The 24960-nt window shown below is 41.4% G+C and overlaps 1 protein-coding gene across 1 annotated transcript; it reads left to right on the top strand.

Moving 5' to 3' along the window:
* Nucleotides 1–1084: 1084 nt before the first annotated feature.
* Nucleotides 1085–5943, top strand: LOC311007164 (adenylate kinase 7-like; the record flags this gene model as incomplete). The annotated part of the gene is made up of 18 exons (XM_084000252.1): nucleotides 1085–1306; nucleotides 1409–1561; nucleotides 2009–2123; nucleotides 2274–2368; nucleotides 2453–2563; nucleotides 2690–2773; nucleotides 2859–2947; nucleotides 3140–3230; nucleotides 3363–3440; nucleotides 3586–3735; nucleotides 3953–4081; nucleotides 4276–4381; nucleotides 4526–4654; nucleotides 4743–4808; nucleotides 4912–5109; nucleotides 5251–5468; nucleotides 5650–5808; nucleotides 5908–5943. Exons 1-18 carry the CDS (start codon nucleotides 1223–1225, stop codon nucleotides 5941–5943), a joined length of 2091 nt encoding a protein of 696 aa, XP_083856378.1. The 5' UTR covers nucleotides 1085–1222.
* Between the last annotated feature and the right edge of the window lie 19017 nt (nucleotides 5944–24960).

The raw sequence follows: 24960 nt of genomic DNA, 5'->3' as shown, positions 1-24960 counted from the left end.
GACAGGGTGTGTTTTACTGATTACTGAGACCTGTGTTGAGCAGACACCATCAAGTACTGTGGGCAGTTTCTTAGATAGTGTCAGCTCTATAAATATATGGGGTGCTTTGAAAGTTTCCATGTCGGTGCTCCATTGTCCTGTGCCACAAGGGGTTCTACAGACCTACAGGCGTGTGTGTGTAGTTTGTATGATTTGTAATTTGACATGACTCATAATTGTAGTGAGGGATCTTTTACAAGTGATAGGCCATAGCAAGACTGTTTTTGGTCTTTCTATCATCAATTTTTATTTAGAGGATAGCTGATTGACTGGAAGTATATTTACATTCTACAACATCGTATTAAAAGAAAAGTTTGTATTCCTTCCCCAGATTTTTGGGATAAGCCTACCTACATCAACCATAGCAGAAAAAAAATCATAGCCTACTCAACCATGGTTAACTTAAATACACAATTTATTAAAGGTGATAAAAGTATGGCCACAGGTGATCTGTTTCTAGTCCTGTGTAAAAATACAAAAATGTTGGAGTGATGTCTCATTTGAAATATGAAAGGTTGAAGAAGGGGTTTGAACTCGGTTTCCCTCCTCATGGGTCTTTCAGTGGCCGTGTGTGTCATCAGAAAAAACTGTATAATGTCATGACATTTTGTGCCAGGAAAATATTCTTCAGCACTGGATTTCAGATAAAGCCCCCTTGGTTGTGGGATGGCATATAGGACAATAATGGACTGTAGCCTACCTCTGGACAATCTGTCTCCTGCTGCACTACAAACTAATGCCTTGAAAGAATATAGAAACCATTTCTTGATAGTATTAATGTAAACTTCTGCTATAATGACAAGATGTTTTGTAATAATAAAAACTGTAGGCCTATTATTTTTCTTTATTTAGCTCCCATTTAGCCTGTCACATTTAGGCTGAACTTATCTGTTAGTGTTTTTTTTTTCTTATTGCCAGCTTGTTTGGTCTTATATGGAAATTAGATTCTTATTGTCTTAAATTAATTAATAAACACATGTAAAAAAAAAAAAAAAAAAAAAAAAAAAAAAGGGCCCATAGCAACCCAGGGGAGTCCATAGCAACGGGCAAGTTCTTCCTGTCAACAATGTAGCTAAGCTGCTAGCTAGTTGAACACGTCTTTTCAGTGACAAAGTGAACTTAATTATCTCTAGGCGACAGGAACTTGAATTATTCGTGGCCATAAATTGTCGCCTTTCTTAAAATGGGGGATGAAAAGCAACGGACTCGTCCCAAACGTATTTTTATCAGCAACGTCGACGGTTATTCCTCCAAGCACATCGCTAAGGTAAAAGTATGGATAGGTCGGTGTGTGCTGTGGGGTAACATGAGCAGTCATTAGCATCAGTGTAGAATAACTTACTGTGTTTATCCCACTGCAATACTGTAGTTTTTGTCGGCGTGCGCGGCCGGGGGGAGCTCAGAGGATGAAGAGCCAGAGACTTCAGCCTCGTCTCCAGCTGAACCTGCTTTCCACATAGTGGGGACTGTTTCCTCCTCCTCCAGCGACGAGAAGACAGGTTTCCTACAGGAACGATATACAGTAAGTCTGAGTAAATAAAAGCACATAAAAACCTCCTGCAATTTTTGATATTGATGTTTTTGCACACTCAAAATTGTTGCTTTTTGCTCTCAAATTATCTTTCTTTATACTGTACTTGCACGCCACCAAACGTTGAATATCTAACCTTTTTTTTTTTTAAATACAGAGCATAATCAGGTTGTATGAGGATGTGATTGCAATAGATTAAAGTATCCAGCACTACACTTTATAATGTATATTACTATTGAGACCATTATATTCTTGACTATTGAGTAATTTTGAATAGCACGCTTTAACTTGCTATAATGCCTTACCTTTTCCCAAGTATAGGATCTAAATGTTTGCTCCACAACACAGGAACATTTTCAGCTTTAACTTATATCTATTTCTGGGTAATGTGATTAATAAAAGATGATGCGTAATATGCTATACAAAATTGTTTGGTAGTCACCAACTCGGGATGAGCTCCTTGAACATCTCCTGGAGTGTGATGTGGTTGTGTACAACATCTCAGAAAATGCAACTCAGCAGCTGATTGAAGAGGCAACATGGGCATTCACAGGTAAGGGAATGAGGTAGGCTTATTATTATGTGGCATGGTGTCATCCTATCAATCTCTTGCAGTTAAAAGATGATATGATTCATCAATGTGACCAAAGTGTAGGCTTAATGTCTTCCCTCCCTGTTCTTTTCCTCCTGGTTTCACAAACAGCCCTTCATGCTCAGTTGGAAAACCTAAAATCTCGGAAAATGTTCATCTTAGTCTCAACAGTGATGACCTGGGCCATGACCAAGCCGCAGAATCCAGTGAGCCTGAATAAAATTAAGGGAAGCTTTTGTCTTTTCCTGGGCATAACAAGCCACAAGTGTGATTATAATTTCTCTTTTCAGGCGGATACAGATGTTCTGCTAACAGAAGAAGAGTTCAGAAGAAGAAGGCCACATCCCGCTTTCAAAAACCACAACAATCTGGAGAAACTTGTCCTCAAATTGGGGAGAGGGGTAAGTAAATTATGATACTGAAAATATTTCAGCACAACAACAGCAAATCATGGCATCACCTGACAAGACAAACACTGGAAAACATTTGTGATCCATATTGATTCAATTGTCCCCTGATTTCAGTCCAAAAAGTCCAAACTTACTGGTTATGTTGTAGCGAGTGGTCTTCAGTACGGAAAGGGGGAGAACCTGTTTCACTACTTTTTCAAGGTAACATAATAAACATATTTAAGATGATATGATATGATACACTGTCAGCTGCATGTACAATTTACAATATCTTTATTTTCAACAGGTGTCTTGGTTGATGCAATTTCCAGAAGTTCCTGTGTTTGGACAGGGCACAAATTGTATTCCCATGATTCACGTACATGACCTTGCAGGGTAATTGTTGTTGTTGTTAATGCTATTCATTAAAGACAAATTCATTTTTTTCCCTTTTTGGATCTTGTGCTAAAATTCCCTCAATTAAACTTTCCCCCGTCAATCGACACTCCATTATGAAGAAGCACAAACAATTTACATATCTGTAGTCTATGGTCTGTATAGATCTGAACTGGTTTTCCCTTTTTTCAGAGTGATCCAAAACATCACTGAGCTCAGGCCAAAGTCAAAGTATATCCTTGCCGTTGATGACTCTAAGAACACATTGGAGGATATTATAAAGGTAAGCTTGTTATAAGCAAGACTGTATCACGTACATTTGTAGTATATATAGCATAGTGGGCTGCTGTGAGACTGATTGCACAACACAATGACAAATAATCTGCAAAAATCTCTCTCTCTGACTCTTAACAAGATGATAAGTGATACACTGGGGCCAGGAAAAATTAACAAGCTACCAGAGCAGGAAGCCATCACCATGAGGGCATTTAAGGTGAAGTTTTGCATTTTTTTTCTTATTCTCTTGAGTTGCGTTCCTGTCTGGCAATAGTTCTCAGTCTTTTCCCTCGGCTGTGCATTCTTTGTATATTTTGTTTGTCAATATTCAGTATTCAACAAACTGTGAAATGTGTATTCAGCCAGAGGAGCTGGAGTACTTTAGTGTCAACCTCCGCCTGGATGCTTTTATCATCAAAGACTCCTTCAGCCTACAATGGACTTCTGACTCTGGGATGATTGAGAACATGGACAGCATTGTGAAAGAATACAAAGACACCAGGCAGCTACTTGTAAGTGTTTAGGTGATTCCGATGAGGAAAAGAGTCACAGCACATTTGTTTTTGATTCTCATTTGTACTTGATGTAAACAAGGCTTCAGGGTTAGATCATTTCTGAATATACTGTATATATGTCAGCAAATTCAGGTGATAAATGCTATTTTTTATATCAGATGAAAGCTGACATGATGCATTCACAATCCAGATGTTTTTTTCCTCATCCGTGTAGCCCATCAGAATCTGCCTGGTCGGACCACCATCTGTGGGTAAAACCACCGTTTCAGAGAAGCTCTGCAATCATTACCAGATACACCACATCAAGATCAAAGAGGTCATTGAGGAAAAGATTACACAACTGGTCAGTGGAAGCCAAAAGTTTGACTGGAGTAATAGATAGAATTTCTCTCATTGTTTTTTCACCGGCATACAGCTGAAGGAAATATACTGCCCTCTTGTGGAACTTCTTCTTTGAAAACAGGAGACGTACTTGTAATGAACATGTACTGTAGATGGGATTTAAAAGGTGTACAGTGAATCTTCTTTATGTCACAGAAGGAAATCGTAGATGGAGGTGACCCTGAACATGTCAGTGAAGAGGTTGAAGCAGCTGCACGGGCAGAGCTGGACAATTTTAACAAAGGCATGGAAATGAATGAAGGTTAGTAATGAAAGCACAGAGAAACTCCACCAGTGTCTCTCAGTGTTACAAACACATGGTTGTTTCTTTTTAGTTCATTAACATCATTTAGATACTTTGGATTGCACAGTGTCTTACGTATTAACCAGTATTCTGATCCATCAGGTCGACTGGAAGACCATCTGGCTTTTAACATTTTGCAGGAAAAACTGAATTCGAGGCCGTGTAGGAACCAAGGATTTGTTCTTGATGGCTTCCCTAAGACCTATGAGCAAGCCAAGATCATTTTCATGGGCAAGTTTCATTCATAAAGCTAAATACCATTTTACTCTTGGTACTATATATATCACCCATATGTGTGTGATGTTCTTTTATCGTTTAGATGAGGACACAGATCACCATGAATCAATGGTCAAAGCTCCTGCGTACAACAAAAAGATCACCCCAGGTCAACAGAATACTTCATTACAAACTAATAAGAGTTGGATCTTCTCTTAAAAAAACAACTTATTAAACTAAAATGTGTTATCCTGTGTGTTTATGCTTTGCAGAGCATGTATTTTCCTTAGAAGCATCTGATGATTTCCTGACAAAAAGAGTACAAGAGCTTCCAGAAAGTGTTGCAGAGGAAATGCGTTACACCCAGGATGAATTCCTCCCTCGCCTGATGAGATACAGGAAGCTCAGCACTGCTGATGAAACCCTGCTGGACTACTTTGATGAGCTGGAAATTCACCCTGAACATATTGGTACTACTGTCCTACATCTCAGGGAAATAATGCGATTTAGACAAACGTGAAAGAAAGATTAGTGCAGAAATGATGAATGGGAAATCGTAAGGAAGGCATATTTCAATTCAGTTTATTCACACGTGTCTTGTTTCTCTCCAGAGGTCAATACAGATGATCCAGAGTACACAGTGGTCATGGAGAAAATCACAGAGATTGTTGGGCTTCCCAAGAACTATGGCCTGAGTCCAGAGGAGCAGGAGGAGGAGGACAGGATGAAAGAAGAGGAAAAGAAGCAGAAACTGTCCACAGATGCTGCTGAGAAGAAACGCAGGAATGAGGCTGTGCTGGCTGAGATGGCTGCTCAGTACGAGGAGTGGGTAAGACGAGAGAGAAGCTGTGCTGTTCACAGAGGACAAAGATGAGCTCTGAATGTCATTCAACAGTGGGTTAAGAGAAATCTTTCAGCGCTAGAGTCCAAGAGAGAAAATAAAAACCATGTCTATCCCATTTCCCAATAGTCAAGGGAATAGATTTTACAGGATGTTTTTTCTTTTGTAGCAGAAGAATTTGTCTGAGGTGAAGAGGCAGGAGCTGGAGCTGCTGGAGGCTCACTCTCTTCCTCTGAGGAACTACCTGATGAAGCATGTGATGCCCTCACTCACTGAGGCCATGTTGGAGTGCTGCAAGATCAAACCAGACGACCCCGTCGACTTCTTGGTGCTCCTCAGTGTTTATATTGAACTGAATTGTCTTTATTACATCAGTGAACCCATACAACAGTTGCCCCTTCCTAAATGTTATGTTTTGTTTTTGCAGGCTGAACATCTTCTGCAAAGCAACCAGCAAGATTAGAAAGTCTATTTCATGAGGTGATATATTTATTTCCAACATCTGAGGGTGTGTTATCTACAATAATAATAATCAAAATGACGATGGTACAACAAATGGTAAGATAGATTTTGCTTTTTTTTTTCTCATCCTATCATTCAAGTACTTGATGTGTCTGATATTTACATACATTAATGACTGTAAAGTCACATGTCATGCTTGGTTGGGCCTTTGTTGTTTAATGTTTGCCTGAAGCAGAGAGAGAGAGAGATGACACTGATCTTATCAGGCAGTGAAAAAAACTTTCTTTATAAAACAAGAACAAAACACAAACAGTTCTCCACAGTGAGTCATTTCAGTTATTATGTAGTCCCTGGTCCGTTCCTAAATTGTAACCAGTGGATTATGTAACATTTTTCTTTTCTTTATCAGCTACAGTATATGACATATCTATTAATAGAAGCAACTTCTTGTGTTGCCAGGTTGTGGAAAGAATCTCTGGCTGTTGAGACATTTACAATCAAGTAACTGAAAATGCTCATAAACTTTTCACCTCTTAATAAACCACCAGATGAGGTATTAATGTTAATAAAGCGCCACAAGTTCCTCACCTTGCACTAAACATCAGTAAAAAAAAAAGAACAAAAAAGGCAGTGTTTTGCAGCCAAATGTCAATGACAAATTACTTGTTTTAAAAATCTTAAATTTGCTGCTTTAAATCTGGAAATTGTCTTTGCCCTTTTCAGAAGGTCAGAGGTCTAAGGTCAAATGCGCCATTGGAGGCTCCACTACTGTAAATAACGTGAGAATTAGGACTGGCTAGTGATTTGTCAAAACTTTGCAACCCAAAAGCACTTCTCGACAATGGCTTAAAAATCATAAAACAGGAATAAAACATTTGGTAAGAGGAGACTGGAGAGCAGTGGTCACAACGACAGCCAAAGTGGAAAATAAATCTTTTTATTGGCTCCTTGGCCAAGTCAGGAAAGTCTGCACAGTGTATAAAATAAAATGAATTCTTTCACCCAGGAGGGTTTCAGGAGGAATTACATCATTGATTATCAGTTTAAATGGACTAAAACTGCATTTAAAGCACATTAGATATCCAACAAACGAAATACCACACTTACAGTATTAAAAATCGTCTTAGTTCAGGACTTTGTTCAGTGATTGCGAGCTCTGTCTATAGTTTAGCCAGGTTTCCACTCATTACAGATCATAGCCTCCATCTGGTCTGTGACTCAGCTCCCACTGTGTTGTACAGTCAGAGCTTACTGGAAGTAGCATGCTGACACTGGTTGTAGTCCAGTGAGGATGTAAACACGGCAATCTTCAAGGAGACTATCTTATTTTGAAGCACTTTATGGCTGCAGCTGTTGGAGATTATTTTCGAAAAAAATGTAGATAACAAAAAGAGAAGCTGATATCGTGTGGGATGTATATTTATGACACTTACCGTTAAAGAGAAATTTGATAATCATTTCACCCATGAAAAAGTCAAATTAGGAAAACAAAATTTTGAATTTAAGTCAAGCATATAATTGTGCAATGGTCAAATTAGTTAGCAAGAATTCATATTGCATGCAGTTATACAGAAATGTACAACCCAGTCTTTCAACACTAGGTGGCACAGGAGTTCTTTCTAGATAGACAAGAGCCTGGACTGACTGAGGTGTTTAAATTAGCATTTTTTTTCTCACTCAGTGCTCCTAATATTAAATGCGCTACAATGCATCTGTGCAAACCAAATGAGTCTGGCTGTGGCGAGGGGCCTTTGTTCTAATGTGGTTGTAAAATGCATCGTAAAATAAGAATGTGTCGCTCCCGTTTGTTGTGGATTATTGAAGTTATTAAGGTCAGAAGTGGTGTCTGGAGTTTACTTTGTAGTTTGTTTGTGACTGAAATTCACCGTCAAAACAGAGGCTGACTGCAGTATATGGAAGATAAATCATGATATTATAGAAACACTTCCTTGTTCTATCTACTTGTCTGTACCACTATAAAGTGCTGTTATAGCTAAGCGGTACTGCAAAACATTATCTGCCTCTATAGTCTTTGTTTTTCATACTGTGAGACCACAGCCAGACAAGCCTTGAGCTTTTTTCTTATAGCACTGGACTGTAAAACTGTTATTATCTTTTCCTATGTTGAGTTATTTCCAGATTACCTGTGGAGCCTGTACTGTACGTCCTTGCATAGTAGCAACTAGAAACCATCAAAACCCCACATGGCTCATCCACACAGGTGTTTTGTGTTATTCTTGCATTAGGCCTGCTCTGTTTGGAAATAAGTGAAAACACCTGTGTAGGTGTGAGTGAGGACCTGTACGTGAGTTGAACACTGACAGTTCTTATTTCAGGCTTTGTATTACTTGTTACAGCAGTTTACATAGTGAACGTGGCTGGATTAACCTCCAAGGGGCCCCTGGAGGCAGAGGTTTGTTGTTGGGCCCCTGTTGACCTTTGCCCATGTCAGTCTTAGTATTTCCTCAGGGAACCATAAACCAACCAGTTGGCTACTATTGACCAGAAATAATTCATTCATTACCTGGCAGAAAATTAATTGGCAACCATTTTCAAAAATCAAAAAATTAACTTGTCCCATTGTGTAAAATTTGAACATCTGCTGGTCTCCCAGTTTTCTATGACAATAGACTCAGTCTTTGGGCAGTTTGAAAATGTTATTGTGCCTGATGATTTTATACACTGAGCAACTGATTGACAAAGAAAATAATGATCAGATGATTTAGTGTCAATAATAGTCGTTTTCTGCAACCCTGTAGATTTTGATAATTGAGTGATGCAAATTTCAAAATTGTAATTCAGTTTTTTCCCAGGACCTTTACAAAGTTGTTGAACCAACCTTAACAGTAGCAGTTTTATTGTGGTTTATATGGTGATTTTAGTATTACCAGAGAAGAAATGTTACAGCATTTACTGTGTTGTAAAAACACAGTTTATATTAGCAACCCTTACCTGAACCCCTTCATGAGTACACAACTTGGATTGCTGTTGATTTAATCCTGCATTAGTTGGATTTTGTCCACTTGGAGGCAGTGCAGCAAACTGTAACCATAACATTATACATATTAACAGCTCATAATGTTTATTTATATGTTGGCAAAGGTTTGATCATTATCCAGTGGACACAGAGCAGCTATACAGCATTCATGTCCCCTGAAGTGGATCTGGTTTCCACAACCTCTGTTCATTGTTGTATTAATAACTCTGTTGATTACATTTTTAATATAAGAAATATTGATTGGGCCAGTTTGAAGTCCATTTACTTTGTTGAATCTTGTCATCGTGAATCGGATGGTGGAATAATCCACAATCAGAAGGCAGGGATCAGCAAACCAAAACCATAAGGGGAAGTGGGGAAGCATGAAATCCAAAAAGACAGTCACAAGATGACAATAGGAAATGCAATGATGTGACAAATTGACTGTCACTCACTATTTTTTATTTTAAGTCAATAATTTAGTCATGTATGCTGTTAATCTGTCTATCATCATCTCTGTGTGGTCCAAAGTGTAGGACAGAAGACTTAGTCGGTGCACTCTCCTTGATGTGTGTGACAGTGATTGGGGCGAGTTCTACAGTTCATTGGCGTGGGACACTGTAATTTGCAGTAGGGCAAAAGGTCGACCCAATCAACCACAATAAAAAGTGTTGGCAGTGACTGTGAGAGCCCCAGTGGTCTGGCAGAACAAGTTGCTTCCCCTGCAGGGACCGAGTCCAGCTCTGTCACTGACATTTAATTTCATATTTATAGGGGAGAAATGACGAGATGTTCTGGCCAAACACCCACGGTTCCCATACTTCATATCCTCAATGCATGTACGTGTCAGTTAAGTTCTTTACTGGCCTCCAAAGTCAGACCACCCCTCTCTTATTTCCTGTATGGTACTGCTGTAAGAGGAGGATGTTATTCTGCCTATTAAGGACTATTTTTCCCACTAGGCACTGGTGCAGTTTAGATGTTGGGAAACTGAAACTTGGAGAATATACTGATTCTGTTTATAGTCAGTATATATAGAGAGGATTGTTGTCATTATAAACTGATGTCCTCTGATCTAAACAGCCATAATGGTCGTTTTCTCCAACCCTACAATACGACTCTAAGGCGTGTCTCTGAAAACAGTGCCTCTATGAAAACAGATGACCTGAGTTGTCATCGTAAAGACACTAACCACAGTACTGTACAGAGAGTGGTCCTACCAATCAACACCACGGCTTGATTATGTATTTATTGAGAAAGAGGAAAAATCAGAAGCAACATTGTAGATCGCAAATTCCATACCTTTTTCGCAAAATTTTCGTTATCTTTTGCTGGTCTGGCTTGAAGTGTGGGCTACACTGAACGGGACAGGCACAGATATCTGCAGATAAATGAACATAGAGTGGAACAGAAGGTCTCTGTCCATATCCGTATGCGAACATGGCAAAGAACATAAATGAGCCGCATTTGCTCCTGTCATAATAATTACGGCCACTAGATGTCGCCTAGTAACAAAACGCATCTATGGGTCATGTATGATCTGCTTGTTTCTTACCGGAAGACAGTTACGAAAACAAATATTTCTTTGCTTGTTTGCGACTGACAGGTGCCAGTTTGAACAGCTGCATCCTAAACTGAAAACTAATATCCGTAAGCGGTGAACTCGGTCCATCTGGCACCACAAAAAGGTTGCTGAGACTTTGCTGTAAATAGCTGGCGCTGTATTTGTATTTATCTGGAAAGCATGAGTCATCATCCCACATGCCTCAGCTTCCTCCTCTGTACTGAAACTTTGAAGCTTGTTGAAAAACAGACTTTTCAGGTAAAAGTAAAACTTCTAAGTTCCTCCCTCTGCCTGGCTGCTCACATAAAGGCGTTTGATTGACTAATGAATTCCATCCACCATTTCTTTGAGACCACAGTTTCTTTTAATAACATTATGACATGCTGTCAATATGTCTAGGGACACCCGAAGCAACCCTCCCTTCCAAAATAAATCAAACAGAAAATAAATAAAAAGACAAAATAACATATCTTCAGTAAAGCTCTCCAAATCCCTCACTGGTGACAGCCAGAGGTCACTGTCTGGTCTCGCTGTGTGGCTGCTGTCCAGTGGAAAACCTCTCATCCAGGATGCCAGAAATAGTAAAGTAGTGAAGACTTTCACCTGAACAAGCGAAGAAGAAAGGTCTCATTCTGTGGTGCAGGGCGTCGTCTCGACCCGCTGAAGTACAGAACATTAATGGTAGAAATAAAGTCCTCTGTCCTTGACCTTTTTTAAACTGCCAGTCTTACATAATGCATCTTAATATTGAGCACTTTCCCCTCTCTGCGTCATAAAGTTTTTTTTCCCTTTATGTATTTTATAGTGTAGCGTTAAGTATATTTTCATTCTCATTGATGGGAAATATGCTGTCACCTTCATCCATATACTGTAGCAGCCCATCCTCCACCTACAGTACAGCAAACACAGATGACTTATGCAAAAGAAAAGGGAGCAGTAAAATTACCCATGGTGCCAAATGGTCTGCACATAGCGTGTGTGTGTGTGTGTGTGTGTTAGAGAGAGTAGGGGAGAGTCAGTGTGAGGTCTGTGGTGGTCTCAGTTTGCCATTTGTTGTTTTATTCACAATAACCTCTACCACCCTTGCAGTGGTCTCCTTCTCTCTTGGTACACACACACACACGATGGAAATAGCATGCGCTGGTGGTAACCCCAACATCTGCTGGTGGTTGCAAATGTGAGGCGAGGACCACACACACACACATCTACATGTCATGGCCCTAAGTGGACACTGAACCATGTCCGTGTTTCTCAATGTAATAACAACACACACGGACGGACGCACACACACACACACACACACACACACATGGACGGACACACACAAATGCCATGGATGCCACAAGTAGCCCTGCATGTCTTGTCTTCACACTTCAAGGAGGAAATTATTCATTCCGACCCCATGTGTTGGCCAGATTGACCTAACACACACCAGAACATGGTGTCGCGTGCTTTAACACATACACACACACACACACACATATTCTCTCTCTCTCTCTCTCTCTCTTTAGGTTGCCATGTCAGTTTCATTATCCAACAAAAGCAAACACTGCTGTAAAACACCAAAGGGTGAAGTGTGTGTCTTTGTGTGCGCTCGTTTGTCTGTGTGTGTGAGACATGCTTCATTGTGCATGCAAACCAGCCACACATCTGGAGCACGAAAGGTCAACTATCATTTGTTTTAACCAATATATAATATCTGTGTGTTTCTACTTGAGATTTATTTTTCTCAAACTTTCATGAACGACACTTTTTTGAACTATTTATTCTATAATTAGAAGTTAATCAGTTCACTGTGGCGACTCTTCCTGGCCAGTGGCTTCTTTCTCCATGTTTACTCACTTCATTTCCAGTTGTTTTTTTGGTCCCAGTTTTAAAATTTATGATGAGACGACAGAGTAATTAAGAGCACACGGCTTAACACATACCAGGTGATGTTCTGCAATGAGGTTCTTTGCGTTGTTTTTTTCTTCTTACCATGTGCATTCCTGCTGTTCAGTCTGGCTTGCGTTTGTGTATTTGTGCATGTTCGTCTGGATGCGTGACTCTTTCATAACATATTTATGGACTTTACCGTAAGAGTGGCTCGTGATGTTGTGCAAAAAACATGGCTCCAACCCCTCTGACCTCTTTGGGTTAGGTGGGGGCTGAAAACCGTGGCCAACATTTGCTTTTATCGTGTAAAGAGTATCAGTTGGAGTAGAGGAAGTGTCAGCAGTTTAACTCATGGCTTCTCCAGGGGTAAACAGACCCTTTCAATCAATCACAGATACAAATATCTGAATGGCTTCCCAATGCTAATGGGAGCCAGGTCCTGCGAGTCAGTACAAGGAATGTTTGGACAGCAAGGACCAAGTTCAAATATGAAGGAAAATGTGATGTGTGACGCAGCACTGAAAGAATTTCCTGCAGAAAAGGTGCAGTTTGGCTTTTCATCAGTCGTTCTGTACAGTAGACTCTCAGTGGATATCCATCATCCGGGGGTATAAGGGTCCTCTGGATAAGAGCACTTTGAGCTCTTAAGAATCAAGACTTAGGCCTTAATACCGCTCAAATTCATTTCCCAAACAAGAGGGATCCAACTGCATCCAGAGGTCGATCTCGTGCCTTTGACTGTGTTTACATGAGTGTGTGTTTTTTAAAAATGTGTTGTGTAGTGGGTGGGTGGTTGTGTGAGCGTGCATGTTTGCAACGTTATGAACATCCCATAATTATCGCTGATTGCCCTGGGGACCCCCGACTCCTACAAGCCCGCAGTCACAGAGTCGCTATCACGACACATGAGGCCGTGTTTCATTTACAACTTCACCATAATCTGCTCCCCATGGAAATAATTATCTGTGTTGAAATGGGTTTGTTTACATTGACAGGCTCTAGTTAGTCTCATTTCATGGTGTCTTCTTTGCACCCCAGAAATACTCCAACCCTGTGTAGCCCATAGTGATCTGATACGACCACCACATCTGGTTCCACTATAGATTATATACAGTATAGGTCACTGCACACAAATAAACACACAGAGGAGAAAATACAGCATCTTTCACAAGCAAGAGGCCACACACTGAAAACACTACTGCAAAACAAAACCTGACTTTATATTGTCAGTTACAACTTCAGCTCCTTTTGTTCTCAATTATTTAGATTTTATTAGTTACAACCAGACAACATGATATAAAATAAAAACAGCCACAACAACATGCAAATCAAGAGATATTAGTGTGGCCTATAAATTAATTAAAAACGCTAAATAAAAACACTGTAAAAACACTGTAGTTTATAGCATCTTTGATTGATTAAATGTTTACACTTCTTAGACACTAAGAACAACAAACGGAGGATGACTCTTAAATTTGAGTTTGAACAGCCGATAGACTGTTAATTAAGGTTGATGTAGCCTCTGTGATGTCACACATATATACCCCTTTTCCACCAAACTGGTTCCAGTGCTGGTTCGGTGCTTAAAGCAGAAGTGAGTGATATATTTGTGTTAATATAAGTCTTAAATAGTTATATCTTCCGACAGCAATCACTTACATAGAGTGTTTGGACTGAAACACGGGTCTCTCAGTCCCTCTGCTCTGCTCTGAGCCGAAGAGAAAACATTTATCGTATCCTACAGTTTTTATCCAATGAGGAGAGAGAACGGCATGCAGGGCTGTGTGTGCAGCCAAGGAACGCCGTGAATGTGGTGACTTAGCGAAGAGGACTGTTATGGTGCGTTCAAGGAAACTCGTATTTTTCCGACCGTGAAGTGGTACCAGTTCGATCTGGTACGAGTTCACCGGTCGGAAGTTACGAGTGGCCGTTATAGTGACTTTCACCGGTAAAACAGGTCGGAAAAACACGAGTGGGTTGCCTGGAACGCTACAAAGTCGTAAGTTGTGACTTGAAGCTGTAATTTACGATTTCAAAAGCCTGCCTGGAACGCAGCATTAGCGAAAACGACCGGATCACTCACTTCTGCTTTAACTGGTTCAACTCTGGTGCCTCCAAAGAACCAGTTTGCTTTTGCACTGGTTAGGAGCCAAGTCAGAACCACCCTCCCCATCCAGGAGCTGCTCCTGTCTATGCTGCCTGCTATAGTTATAAACGGACCACCCGAGGGTGATCAACACTGGACCCGATGTGGTCTGTCTAATTAGCGATAACTATCAGTCTAAACCCAGCTTTTTTTTAAAAAGAAAAAATGTAGCCGTCTTCGTTGTAATTGCCACGACTGGCAACTACGTTTTGACGGCGATATAGCCACTGCCTGTAGCTCAGATCGATTACATAGCGGATAAACAAACTTAATACGTATCGATAACGTCTCTGTATATCTTCGCGCTGGTCTTGTTGCTCAGGTAACCCCAGCCCCCGCCCCTGGAGGAACCGGTTCTGTTCTGTAGCCCAGGAAGGAGTTGGTGCCTGCTTGGAGAACCAGTTTTAGGAACCAAGAACCAGTGCTTAGGTGGTGGAAAAGCAAAGAACCGGTGCTAAACAGGGACTGGCTCCGAACCAGTGCTGGAACCAGCTCGGTGGAAAAGGACTCTAACCCTAACCCTGATGTTTTGAAGCTCAGAGTGGGCTGCTCCGCCATTGCCATCTTGGCAGTACTTGACTCTAGAGTCCTCAACGGGCCGGGCCAGCCCGACAAACCCGACGGGACCCGTGGGTTCGGGCCAGGTTCGGGTCGAAAAAATATGAAAGTGACTCGGGTCGGGTCGGACCTCGGGCTTCCTTTTTTACCCCTCATAAAACACATTTATGGTGTAAATTGTTGTTTGTTCATGTGTGAGTCTCAGACAAATATCCCACTCTGCATCTTGTGCTGCTGTGGGCAGAACCACTGAAACATTACGATAGGCATGTGTCTACTCCACAGCTGCAGCTGTGCGTCAACAGCACGCGCACTGGTTGGTGGATAAATCTCCACAAAGACGCACCGTTCCCACAGCGGAAATGTAATCAATTGCGCCCGCTGATCGAAGGACAAGTGTAGCCTACAGCAGTACGTTAAGTCCCGCCCGTTAGCGGGCCGGTACCGGAGGAGCCAGATGACGTGAGGCAGAAGGCGAGTGCTGCGTCACCGGCAGCGGCACCTCCCGCTGCAAAGAAAGCATGCCGCTTTTTTTTTTTGGGCCGGATCGGGTTCGGGTAGATAATTAATGCTGGTCTGTCGGGTTCTGTCGGGTGCGGGCTTAATAACCCACGGGTCGGGTCGGTTCGGGTTGTAATTTTCAGGCCCGTTGAGAACTCTACTTGACTCCACCCTTGACTCCTGGCTAATCCAAAAAATGGGCAAAGAGGAGGGGCTCATCATAAAGGAGGAAATGAGCCGGAGCTCCAATTCAACCTCCTTATTGTTCAGCAGAATAAACACTGCAGTTCGGCTTGGACAGGAAGTCTTAAGGGTAGCCAGGCTGTCCCAGTATCTGTCCGGTATCAGAAGCGGCAGCCAAGTGGCATTTGTAGTGCTGAACTGTCTCGTCATCAGTGAGCGCATACAGGCCCTGAAGAAAAACATGATTCAGTCAGTCACTACTAGACCGTTTAATGGCAACATAGCTTTGCCAAAAACTACTTACTGTAGGTGAGTTTGTAACACAATTTCCGCTCCCAATGCTTTGATTTATACTAGTGACAGTTTGGGATCATGTAAGAGCTGAGTAGGTGAAGCAGTATGGCCATGTCTGGCTTTGCACTTTGCAGTGCATCATATGCCTGATCCCTGGACTGTTTAACTTCAGTAGAATCAAAATATTCGTTTTATAGCTCTAATTTGCTGCAAAGACATGAAGTGATGAAAATATTTGATCAGTCAGTTGATTAGCAGTGTGTATGAAATGTGCTTGAACCCCTGTCTGGTTCGGATCTGCTGCTTGATGAAGTATCATGAACTCTGAAAGACTTATTACATCACATAATAAATTCAGTTTTTATATTCCCCTGCTTGTGCAAGTGAAACCATGGGAAGTATTACAGCGTGGAGGAGACGTAAGACAGGGTACACCGAGTCAGGCTGCACAACATAATGCAAACGAGAGGTTATTTAAATATGTAATGGCCTACATCCCTGCTCTGGCAGAGCTGCTGCGACTCATTTGATATAAAACAGAGATCGGAGACGAAGGAGCGGGGTGAAGCGTCTGAAAGCAGCAGTTTCCACTTGGAGCAGCTGGACCTGTGTTATTCTAAACACAGGGAGGGAAATGAAGAGAGGATTTTATACTGCAGCTCCTCCCAGACACACTGGGTGAGGGTTAACCAAGGGTCTGACTGTGTGTCTGTACAGGCTCATGTGTTGGGTGCAGCTCTCTAAAAGAAACATACCATATGAATCTGTTAATTTATCCATTGAGCGATATCAGAAATGTAAGATTTGTTGTCTGGAGGAGCGTGAACTTAAACTATACGGAATCAGACACTTCAATCAGGTCCATCACACAATGAATATTCATTGGCGAGACTGTCCTCCATTTAAAAAAGAGCTCTTTTAGGTAATTTGTGCAGCAGATTATTAGGCTATGCCCTATAGTTACATTTTGTTTTGAGGCGACATCTAGTGGCAGAGTGAAGACGTGCAGTGACAAGATGGATCTATCATACACAGGATTTTGAAACAGGAGAGTGAGGTTTGATTCCAACACGGAACTAGCGCCGAAATAGCTTTTTTTTTGTTTTTCACTGCAGCGGTCTTAAACAATGTTATTACTTGATTATTATAGTAACCATAAGAACAAATGTTGAGGAAGAACTTATTTTAACTGCAATCATGATCCTCTCCCAAACCTAAAATAAACCCATGACCGTTATTTTAGTCGACATGTGCCAGTACAATGACATGTTGCATGGGTTGCATCAAGGGGTTAAAAAAGGATCCATGTGGTTTTTTATGGTTGAAGAATTTGCTGTCACTGCTGGTCCATGTTTTTTAGAGTCTTTTGTTCTTGGCTGTTTTATGTCAAACACTCAACAACAAGCCTAAACGACATAACCCCTTGATGCGACCACGATCCTCATCATCATGGTTGCAATACTTACCACTCCTGTGCAGTGTTCAATGATAATTATCTGTGGATTTGTAACACATTAAATGTCAAAATATTTAGTTAATGAAGCTTTAAAAACAAAAACTCATGACTCACTATTGATTTGTTGTCTTTTCTTCAGATAGCCTATTGAAATGATTAGTAGCTGTAGTGGCAATAATTGCACTGACAGGACTTGGAAACACTTGGAGCTTGGAGACAAACATTGTGCATGACAAGAAAGAACATTTTTATTACTATTACTTACTACTGAAATAAAAGTGGAATGAGATGATGAAATGAACTGGTATCGTTTCTCCTTGCATCATCACAATAAGACCAGAAATCCCTGATGTATGGTAAATATTCGCAGAACTGCTTTTGACCGTTTGCCGATGAGCGCTGGAGTTTGCAGTCTGTCAAAGTTTTATGGCTAAAATTTACAGATGATGGCAAAGTCGAAGAGAAAGAAGTTTAACCTCAATAACCTAATTGCTGGTTTTTAATGTGGAGAAACTGTCATGAGTCATCCTCGCAGTCACCACAGCTGTCTCCCATGTGGGTCCTGCATGACTCGAGCACAACTTGGCCTCTAACGACAAACAGGAAAAAGCAATGAGAGAAAACCCACCAACCCACAACAAGACCACCATCCTGTTGCTGCTTAATTGCAATGATCGTAACCAGGACTCGGAGTTTTAACTATTTGGTTCATATTGGTTGTTTAGACGATGATGAAGAAGAAGAAGAAACAGGACTGGTAAATAAAAACATTTCTGATTGCAAAAAGAAGGGATCAGAGGAACAAACATCCACCTTAGGACAAAATCCCAAGTTTACAGAAAAGCAGCAGATAAACCAAACAATATGAGAGACTTTCATCCGCTTTTAAACCTATTTGTGGCATCACTGATCCAGAATTAGACACACGTTTTGCAAGATGAAGCTTTAGACTGTTGGACTTTTTATTTTACTGCTTATGAAATCACTCAAAAACTAAAATAACAAAGTTAATTGCAGAGTTATTACAATATTCTCTCTAGAATTGCGGTCGTTTCTCTGTTTACATGAGGAATATTTTTTATTGCTATCTTTAAGAAAACCACACTGTCCTAATGTAATGTTCTGATTTACGCCTCTGACTCATTGCTCATTATGATTTCTTGACAGGCCTCAGAACGAGGAAGAAGCGTTTATTGGAATTAGCTAATACAAAAATAGTCTGAACCATTTCATAGGAGCCAATTCAAGACGTGTTGGATCAAAGTGCCAGAAATAAAAACAAATCGGCCAGTGTTCTGCAGCGGGTGACTGCAGACTAATCTTCCTCATTTGGCAGCAGATTCACTCCAAACTCCAAACACGTGGTTATGATAATACAAGGCCTCATTCTTCTTTCCCCCCTCCGCTTGCCATGCAAAGCAAACAAACATTTAATACTTTAATTTAGTCTCTGTATTAAATGTTCGGCTCCTTATTGAAATGGCTGCAGTGTCTGGAGGAAGCTGTTCCGCAGGCGAGTCATTTTCCTCCGATGGAGCAAAACAGTCCTAGAGAGAGAGAGAGGAGGATTAAGAACTGGGCCGGTGGTCAAGGTAAACAGGTGTGTGATGTGAAAACTGCAAATGTGTATTTTCATGCGCATTATGCATGATGTTTATTTTGCTTTTATATTGTTTTTTTCTCCATCCTATCAATCTGTCCACACATAGATGTACATACGGTGTATTCTATATACTATTACGTATGGAGGATTCGGTTAAATAGACACTCAGCCTCTGAAATCTGGAAAAAGTAAACAGGACCGAGGCAGCAGCAGCTCTACAAGCAGGAAGGCGTCCCACCACTGAGGTTTCAACATGGTGTGGAGCGTGGCAGCAGGCCAGGCCAGACACTGGTGCTTCATGCTGCTGCTGCTGCACTTTCACAGTTCACTGAGACATTCAAGGTGGTTCATGGTTTGGGGTTATTTGACGTGGGGGTTGTGTGAGGTAGCTGCTGTGGACGAGGACAGCAAAATACAAACTCATACTCAGCCACTTAAAAACACGACCACTGAAGTGGACACTTTATTTTGAATATTTTCATTGCTTCCTGTTGGTGTCAAACAGCCCTTTACTTCACTGAATGTGCTTATACTACCTTACACTGACTAGTACCTCATACAACCAATGTCAAATAAGCTGAACTATATAGTAATAATTATACTAATTACACATTTTTTCCTCACGATGAGCGCCTTGATATTTTTTCTGTTTTTACTACTGCTCTAGCCCTGAACCAGAGAGCACCATCTTAGCAATAAAGTCCTTAGTTTCAGGGAGCACTCGTACTCTTCTGCTTTTTCATAAGCTGAACTATTTTTTCAATGGATGGTCAATGCAACTAGTTCAACATTATTGGACATACACATAACTGCTTTCTTGATCCATCTGAAACATAAAGTTAGCCTGTATCTCTTCAAAGCTTGCTCACTAGCTCCTCCAAGGCTGAACTATCAACATATCTGTTTAACTGACAGATGAATGAAAACTGTACGGTTAGCTCACTGAGCTTTCTAGAATATCTAACACCGAGAGTGCTACCAATCTCACTCGAAGCGAATAACCTAAAATGTTGGACAATCACTTTTTCCTTCTTGGGATCCTGTGTAACCAATGGATGGAAGGGCCCTGTCCAAGTGTTGTGTGATAGATCAGGAAAACTTCTTCAAGTGCTAAGATCACATTGAAGTTGGTTCTATGCAGCATGATGTCATTACTGCTCTGGACATGGACACCATGATGGTTGGAGGATCTGGTCAAACCTGGTCAAATCCTTATTGTTGAGGACTTCCTGCTTTACACCCATGGACCTTTGATTGACTTGCTGAACCAACGTTGCTTTACTTCCATCCCTTTGTTCGATCTCCTCTGTTAGAAGGCCAGCCCATGTATTTGAGACAGAAAAAACATCATGTAATAACATTTGCTCTGCTCTGACATGATAAATCGATGACCAGGCCCACTTCCTTTTTCCCAGCTTCAGGCGGGGACCTCCACAGCACCTCAGCAGAGACGAGGGCAGAGTTCAGGCGGCTCCTCCTGTGTCTGTCGTGATTCCTGCAGACGCTCCCGTGCCTTTCACCGGGCCTGCAGCTCTCCCACCCTCCTCGCTGGCGTCACTGCCAAAAGAAACAGTGCCTCCAGCTGGATGACTCGGGAGGTTCGAAAGGTCTGCGGAGGCCTTTCTTCAGGTTCGAGGCAGAGCTGCTTGTAACTTTAGACAATGCAGACCCTCATAAAACGACAAAGCACAAAAAGCCAGTGTGCCGTTGGCCTGCATGCGTTCCCGACTCGACTCTGACAACAGCAACCAACCACGAATCAAGAGTTACCTCCTCCTACTCTATCCAATAACACCGCACACACCTAAACAACACTGATGAGAGGTTAATACAACTAACCCAATAGCAAATATCCAATCCAACCCAATCCACACACAATTAACAATCCGTAATCACATGCAGAAAGACGTGTAACAGTCTGTTTATTTTGAGATTTCCTTGCTGACTCACTTCGCACAGTGCAGCAGGTGCGATCCCAGTCCTCACACACATTCAGAATAAAAGTTACCTGAGCCAGAGTGAAAGGCCAAGTGTGTTTTTACAGCTGTCTACGTAATGAGCACTTTGGGGGCCTGTCAAGTCAACGGTTAGCTAACGTCTCAAATTGTGTGTGTGTGTGTGTGTGTGTGTGTGTGTGTGTGTGTGTGTGTGTGTGTGTGTGTGTGTGTGTGTGTGTGTGTGTGTGTGTGTGTGTGTGTGTGTGTGTGTGTGTGTGTGTGTGTGTGTACGTGTGCATATATGTACTTAGAGTGACTGTGTGTTTGGGTGTTGGTGCTGCTGGTTAGGTAATGTCTCCCTGTGCCACCTCCCACTCACAGCCAGATTTAATGTCATTATGACTGAGATTATACAACGTGACATGAGAATTAAAGAGACGGGAGAGCTGCACGGGAGAGATAATGACATTTAAAAGAGGAACATTTGAGAGAAATCATTTATTTTATCCCCATGGAGCTCAGCAAACTTAAAGAAGAGATAAGATTTACGAAAGATCAGCACAGAGCTGTTAGATCAATTAGTGGCACAGACATTACAAAGGTGAAGGGCTCAGCTGCCAGTGCTGTCGATCTTAATCGTTATATAAGCAGTTCATGACTTTTACGACTGAGCGTGTCCATCAATAAACATCACTCAGGTCATACAGCTGCGTGAAATTCATCATTAGAGGCTGTAAATTGGAAAAAAAAAAGTCTTTGAGGTGACACTGATGTTTGCTTTCTGTTGAACACGTAACTAAGCAACATCATCATTTTATAAGTCACTGCAGCAATAGGCTACGTATGTGTCACAGAGAAAATTGAGGCATTTTATTATATTCACTGGCGTGGAAGAACACGTCAGGTGATGTTGTCACTCCGTCTACACAGAGTCTTGGAAAATTAGTGTGGAGTTAATGTGTTAATACTAATTACGTGTGTTTTAATTTTGCCAAGTTGTGGTCCACTTCTCATTTGTGGAGCTTTCAGCTTCAGCGATGTGATAACAGGTGGTTGTATTGGATGTTTTAGTGATTGTTTTCAATGTATTTTTGTTTGTACATAAAGACAAACGCTATTTTCGTCCCGGCAAAATCCTTAAAAATCCTTTCCTGGGCATGTATCCAATATCTCCATGCAAAATCCCCACCGAATACAACCACAGGGTCAGGGTATATTTGAGAAAGTGGAGTAAAAGGCTGTCTGTCATTGAGCCGAGGGAGACAAAATAATTGTTTAATGGTTTTTAATCAGGGATGATGACTGTTCGCAGACTTTCCAGGTTGATATTTCTAGCGTTGCACTTGTTTGTAGACACAAAAAAATGACAGAAGTTGAGTCCAGTGACCAAAATTCAGTGTCAGAGCGTCTAGCCGACTGCCAACGTCAACTTGATGTAGAACACAGACGGGAGCTGATGTTGATAATTTTCATACATGTTTTTGCCAACGCTGCCTTGACATATAAAATACAGATGTTCTAGTGGTGAGCAAAAACACATCGTTTACTAAACATCTGCTAAATATGTTCTAAATACGTCAAATTAGTCCACACTGGCGTCAAAGACAATTTAATGACTGTCCGATGTTACAGTCGTTAGCGTGCAACGGCTTTCCGACATTACATACAGTACTGTAGCCTACGTCTGGTGTCAGCTGGGAGAGATGAGACAGAGAAAGTCCAAACATTATTTATTTACTCACTTCCTCACAGCTGGACATTCGCATGAAATAGTTGCGATGGTGATGACATGCTTTGCAAAAAGTCAGTCGGCGTATGGCGGTGACTGGGAATCGGCAAAGTGAGTGTGATTTATCATCTGGAAACCATGAATGTCTGTGTAAAACCTGCTGCCAGCCTGTTTAGTAGATGCAGCTGAAGCAAAGTAAAGTTCGAGGATCGGTTGAGTGACTCTGGGCCGCGGTGGTGAACTGACAGACCAACATTTCCACCCAACTGTCTAAACTCTAAACACAACCCCCTCTGCTCCGCAATGAAATCTGAATTACAGTCTGAAGGAAGGATTGTTTTTTAATTGCAAAACGCCCATGCGATCCCTCGCTCGCATTCAAGCCATGTGCAAGGCATGACATCACAACGCTGAGTCAGCAGAAAGCTAGCAGCGGTCCTGTGTGGCATGTTAAAGGCAACAAAAAACCATTACCCTGTTGCAGCACATCACAGCTACTCAATCCACTTCACAGCCAATCAGCCCCGAGGTGTTCATGTGGAGAGAGGCAGCGAGTGTTACATCCCATCGTTAATGACTAACAGACAGAGAATAGCAGGTAAATCATGAAGTTAGAGCTTTTTCAGCCTGTTGCTAAGCCTGTTTGGGTGAGAAAACTGCACTAATATGAAACCGTGGGGGGAAATTTATTCCACCAGGACAAAGTCGGACCTGGCAGAGTTTGACGAGAGCACATCTGGCTGCGGGGTTTATGCTGGCTGGATCGGGTGTTTTTCACCACAGCTATAGCACGCCACGCGGTCCTCTCACACTTCACACCTCACTTCCTTTTTACCATAGCAAAAAGCTGCTCTTTGTCCATGTTGGAGATTTTTTTTTAATGTACTAACTCAATTCGCTTCTGTTTCAGTTTCACAAAATTATACCATAAAAACTCAAAGACTGCAAGGAAAAGACACCGCTGCTTTTCTCGGTCTGCAAAAAAAAAACCTTGTCATCTCTACGGTCTTGATGAGCATTTGCGGTGTTTTTCTTGTCAAGGCCGTGTGTTTACAAGAGTCTAGGATTAGAGATGCTGAGCCACTATAATAAGTAGGAAAACAATAATTAAGCTCTTCCAAAAAAAATCCCCCTCCTGTGACCTCTGGCGATATTAAAGCTCTCAAATATACCTTGCAAGTAAGCATGCGGTGTGCAGGGCAAACCAAAATTAACAAGAGCTTCCTGCCAGTTTAAACAGGCCTCGGTCCCCTGCCCCTTTTCCCACATTACTCAAGTGAACCATAGTTCGATTGTGGCCGACTGACGATGTGAAACGTGAGGCACTGAGTGTTGCTGTTACTGATGTGAAGGTTTAGATGGAGCTGAGGTTAGAAGACTAAATAATAACACAGGTTATGTATCTTTTGTCTTGTGTCTCGGCCCTTTTTGCGTCAGCTTAAGCAACTAACAGGAGCGTGAGCGTGGCTAAAATTTCATAATGGGAAGACATCTGCAGCGTTTCTGTGACTAACATTTTATCCAGCAGACACGGATCCACACTAGAGTCCTAGGAGCGAATGTCTCAAAACAACATCTGTTTAAGTTCAAGTCACAAAGCCTTCTAGCAGCTGCAGTAACTATGATGGGAGTAAAAAAAGGAAGTCAGATGATGGTATTACAGAGCAACAGAGTCAGAGCAGCGAGGAGGTTATGGAGTCACAGAGGTGCCGTAAAAAAAAAGAAGAGTCAATTAATAATTATGGAAAAGCAAAGATAAATAAATGTCGGAATTGATCTGTTGCTTCATTTGACGTCATATATAGAGCTCCATTCAAGACTGTGCCAGACAAACCTCATCAATAGGTCCATGAAGCACAATTCAAAATGCAAACTAAAACATGTAAAGCAAACATAGAATTTCATTTAAAAAAAATGGAAACATTGAAATTATGTTGTGAGTTGAGAAAACACATGCCTTGCATAAACTCAATACTCAATGGAAACACAGATTATTCACTGTTGTGTCACTTCTCTTTTGCACAATATTGCAATGGAAAGCCAACTAACGTCTGCATTCACGGTTTCTTCCAGTTAAACATTCAAAGGTCTCTCCTGTCTGCAAGTTTTCATTGTTTTGTGTTTAGCTATAGCTGTACAGCTTTGTGTCTATGTGCATATGAGGGTGGATGGATATATTGTATATCGTCAATCAC

Source organism: Trachurus trachurus (genome assembly GCF_905171665.1).
Source record: "Trachurus trachurus genome assembly, chromosome: 24".
Classification (NCBI taxonomy): domain Eukaryota; kingdom Metazoa; phylum Chordata; class Actinopteri; order Carangiformes; family Carangidae; genus Trachurus; species Trachurus trachurus.
Note: the sequence above shows the minus strand (reverse complement) of the source record. Positions and strands in the feature narration are given on the sequence as shown.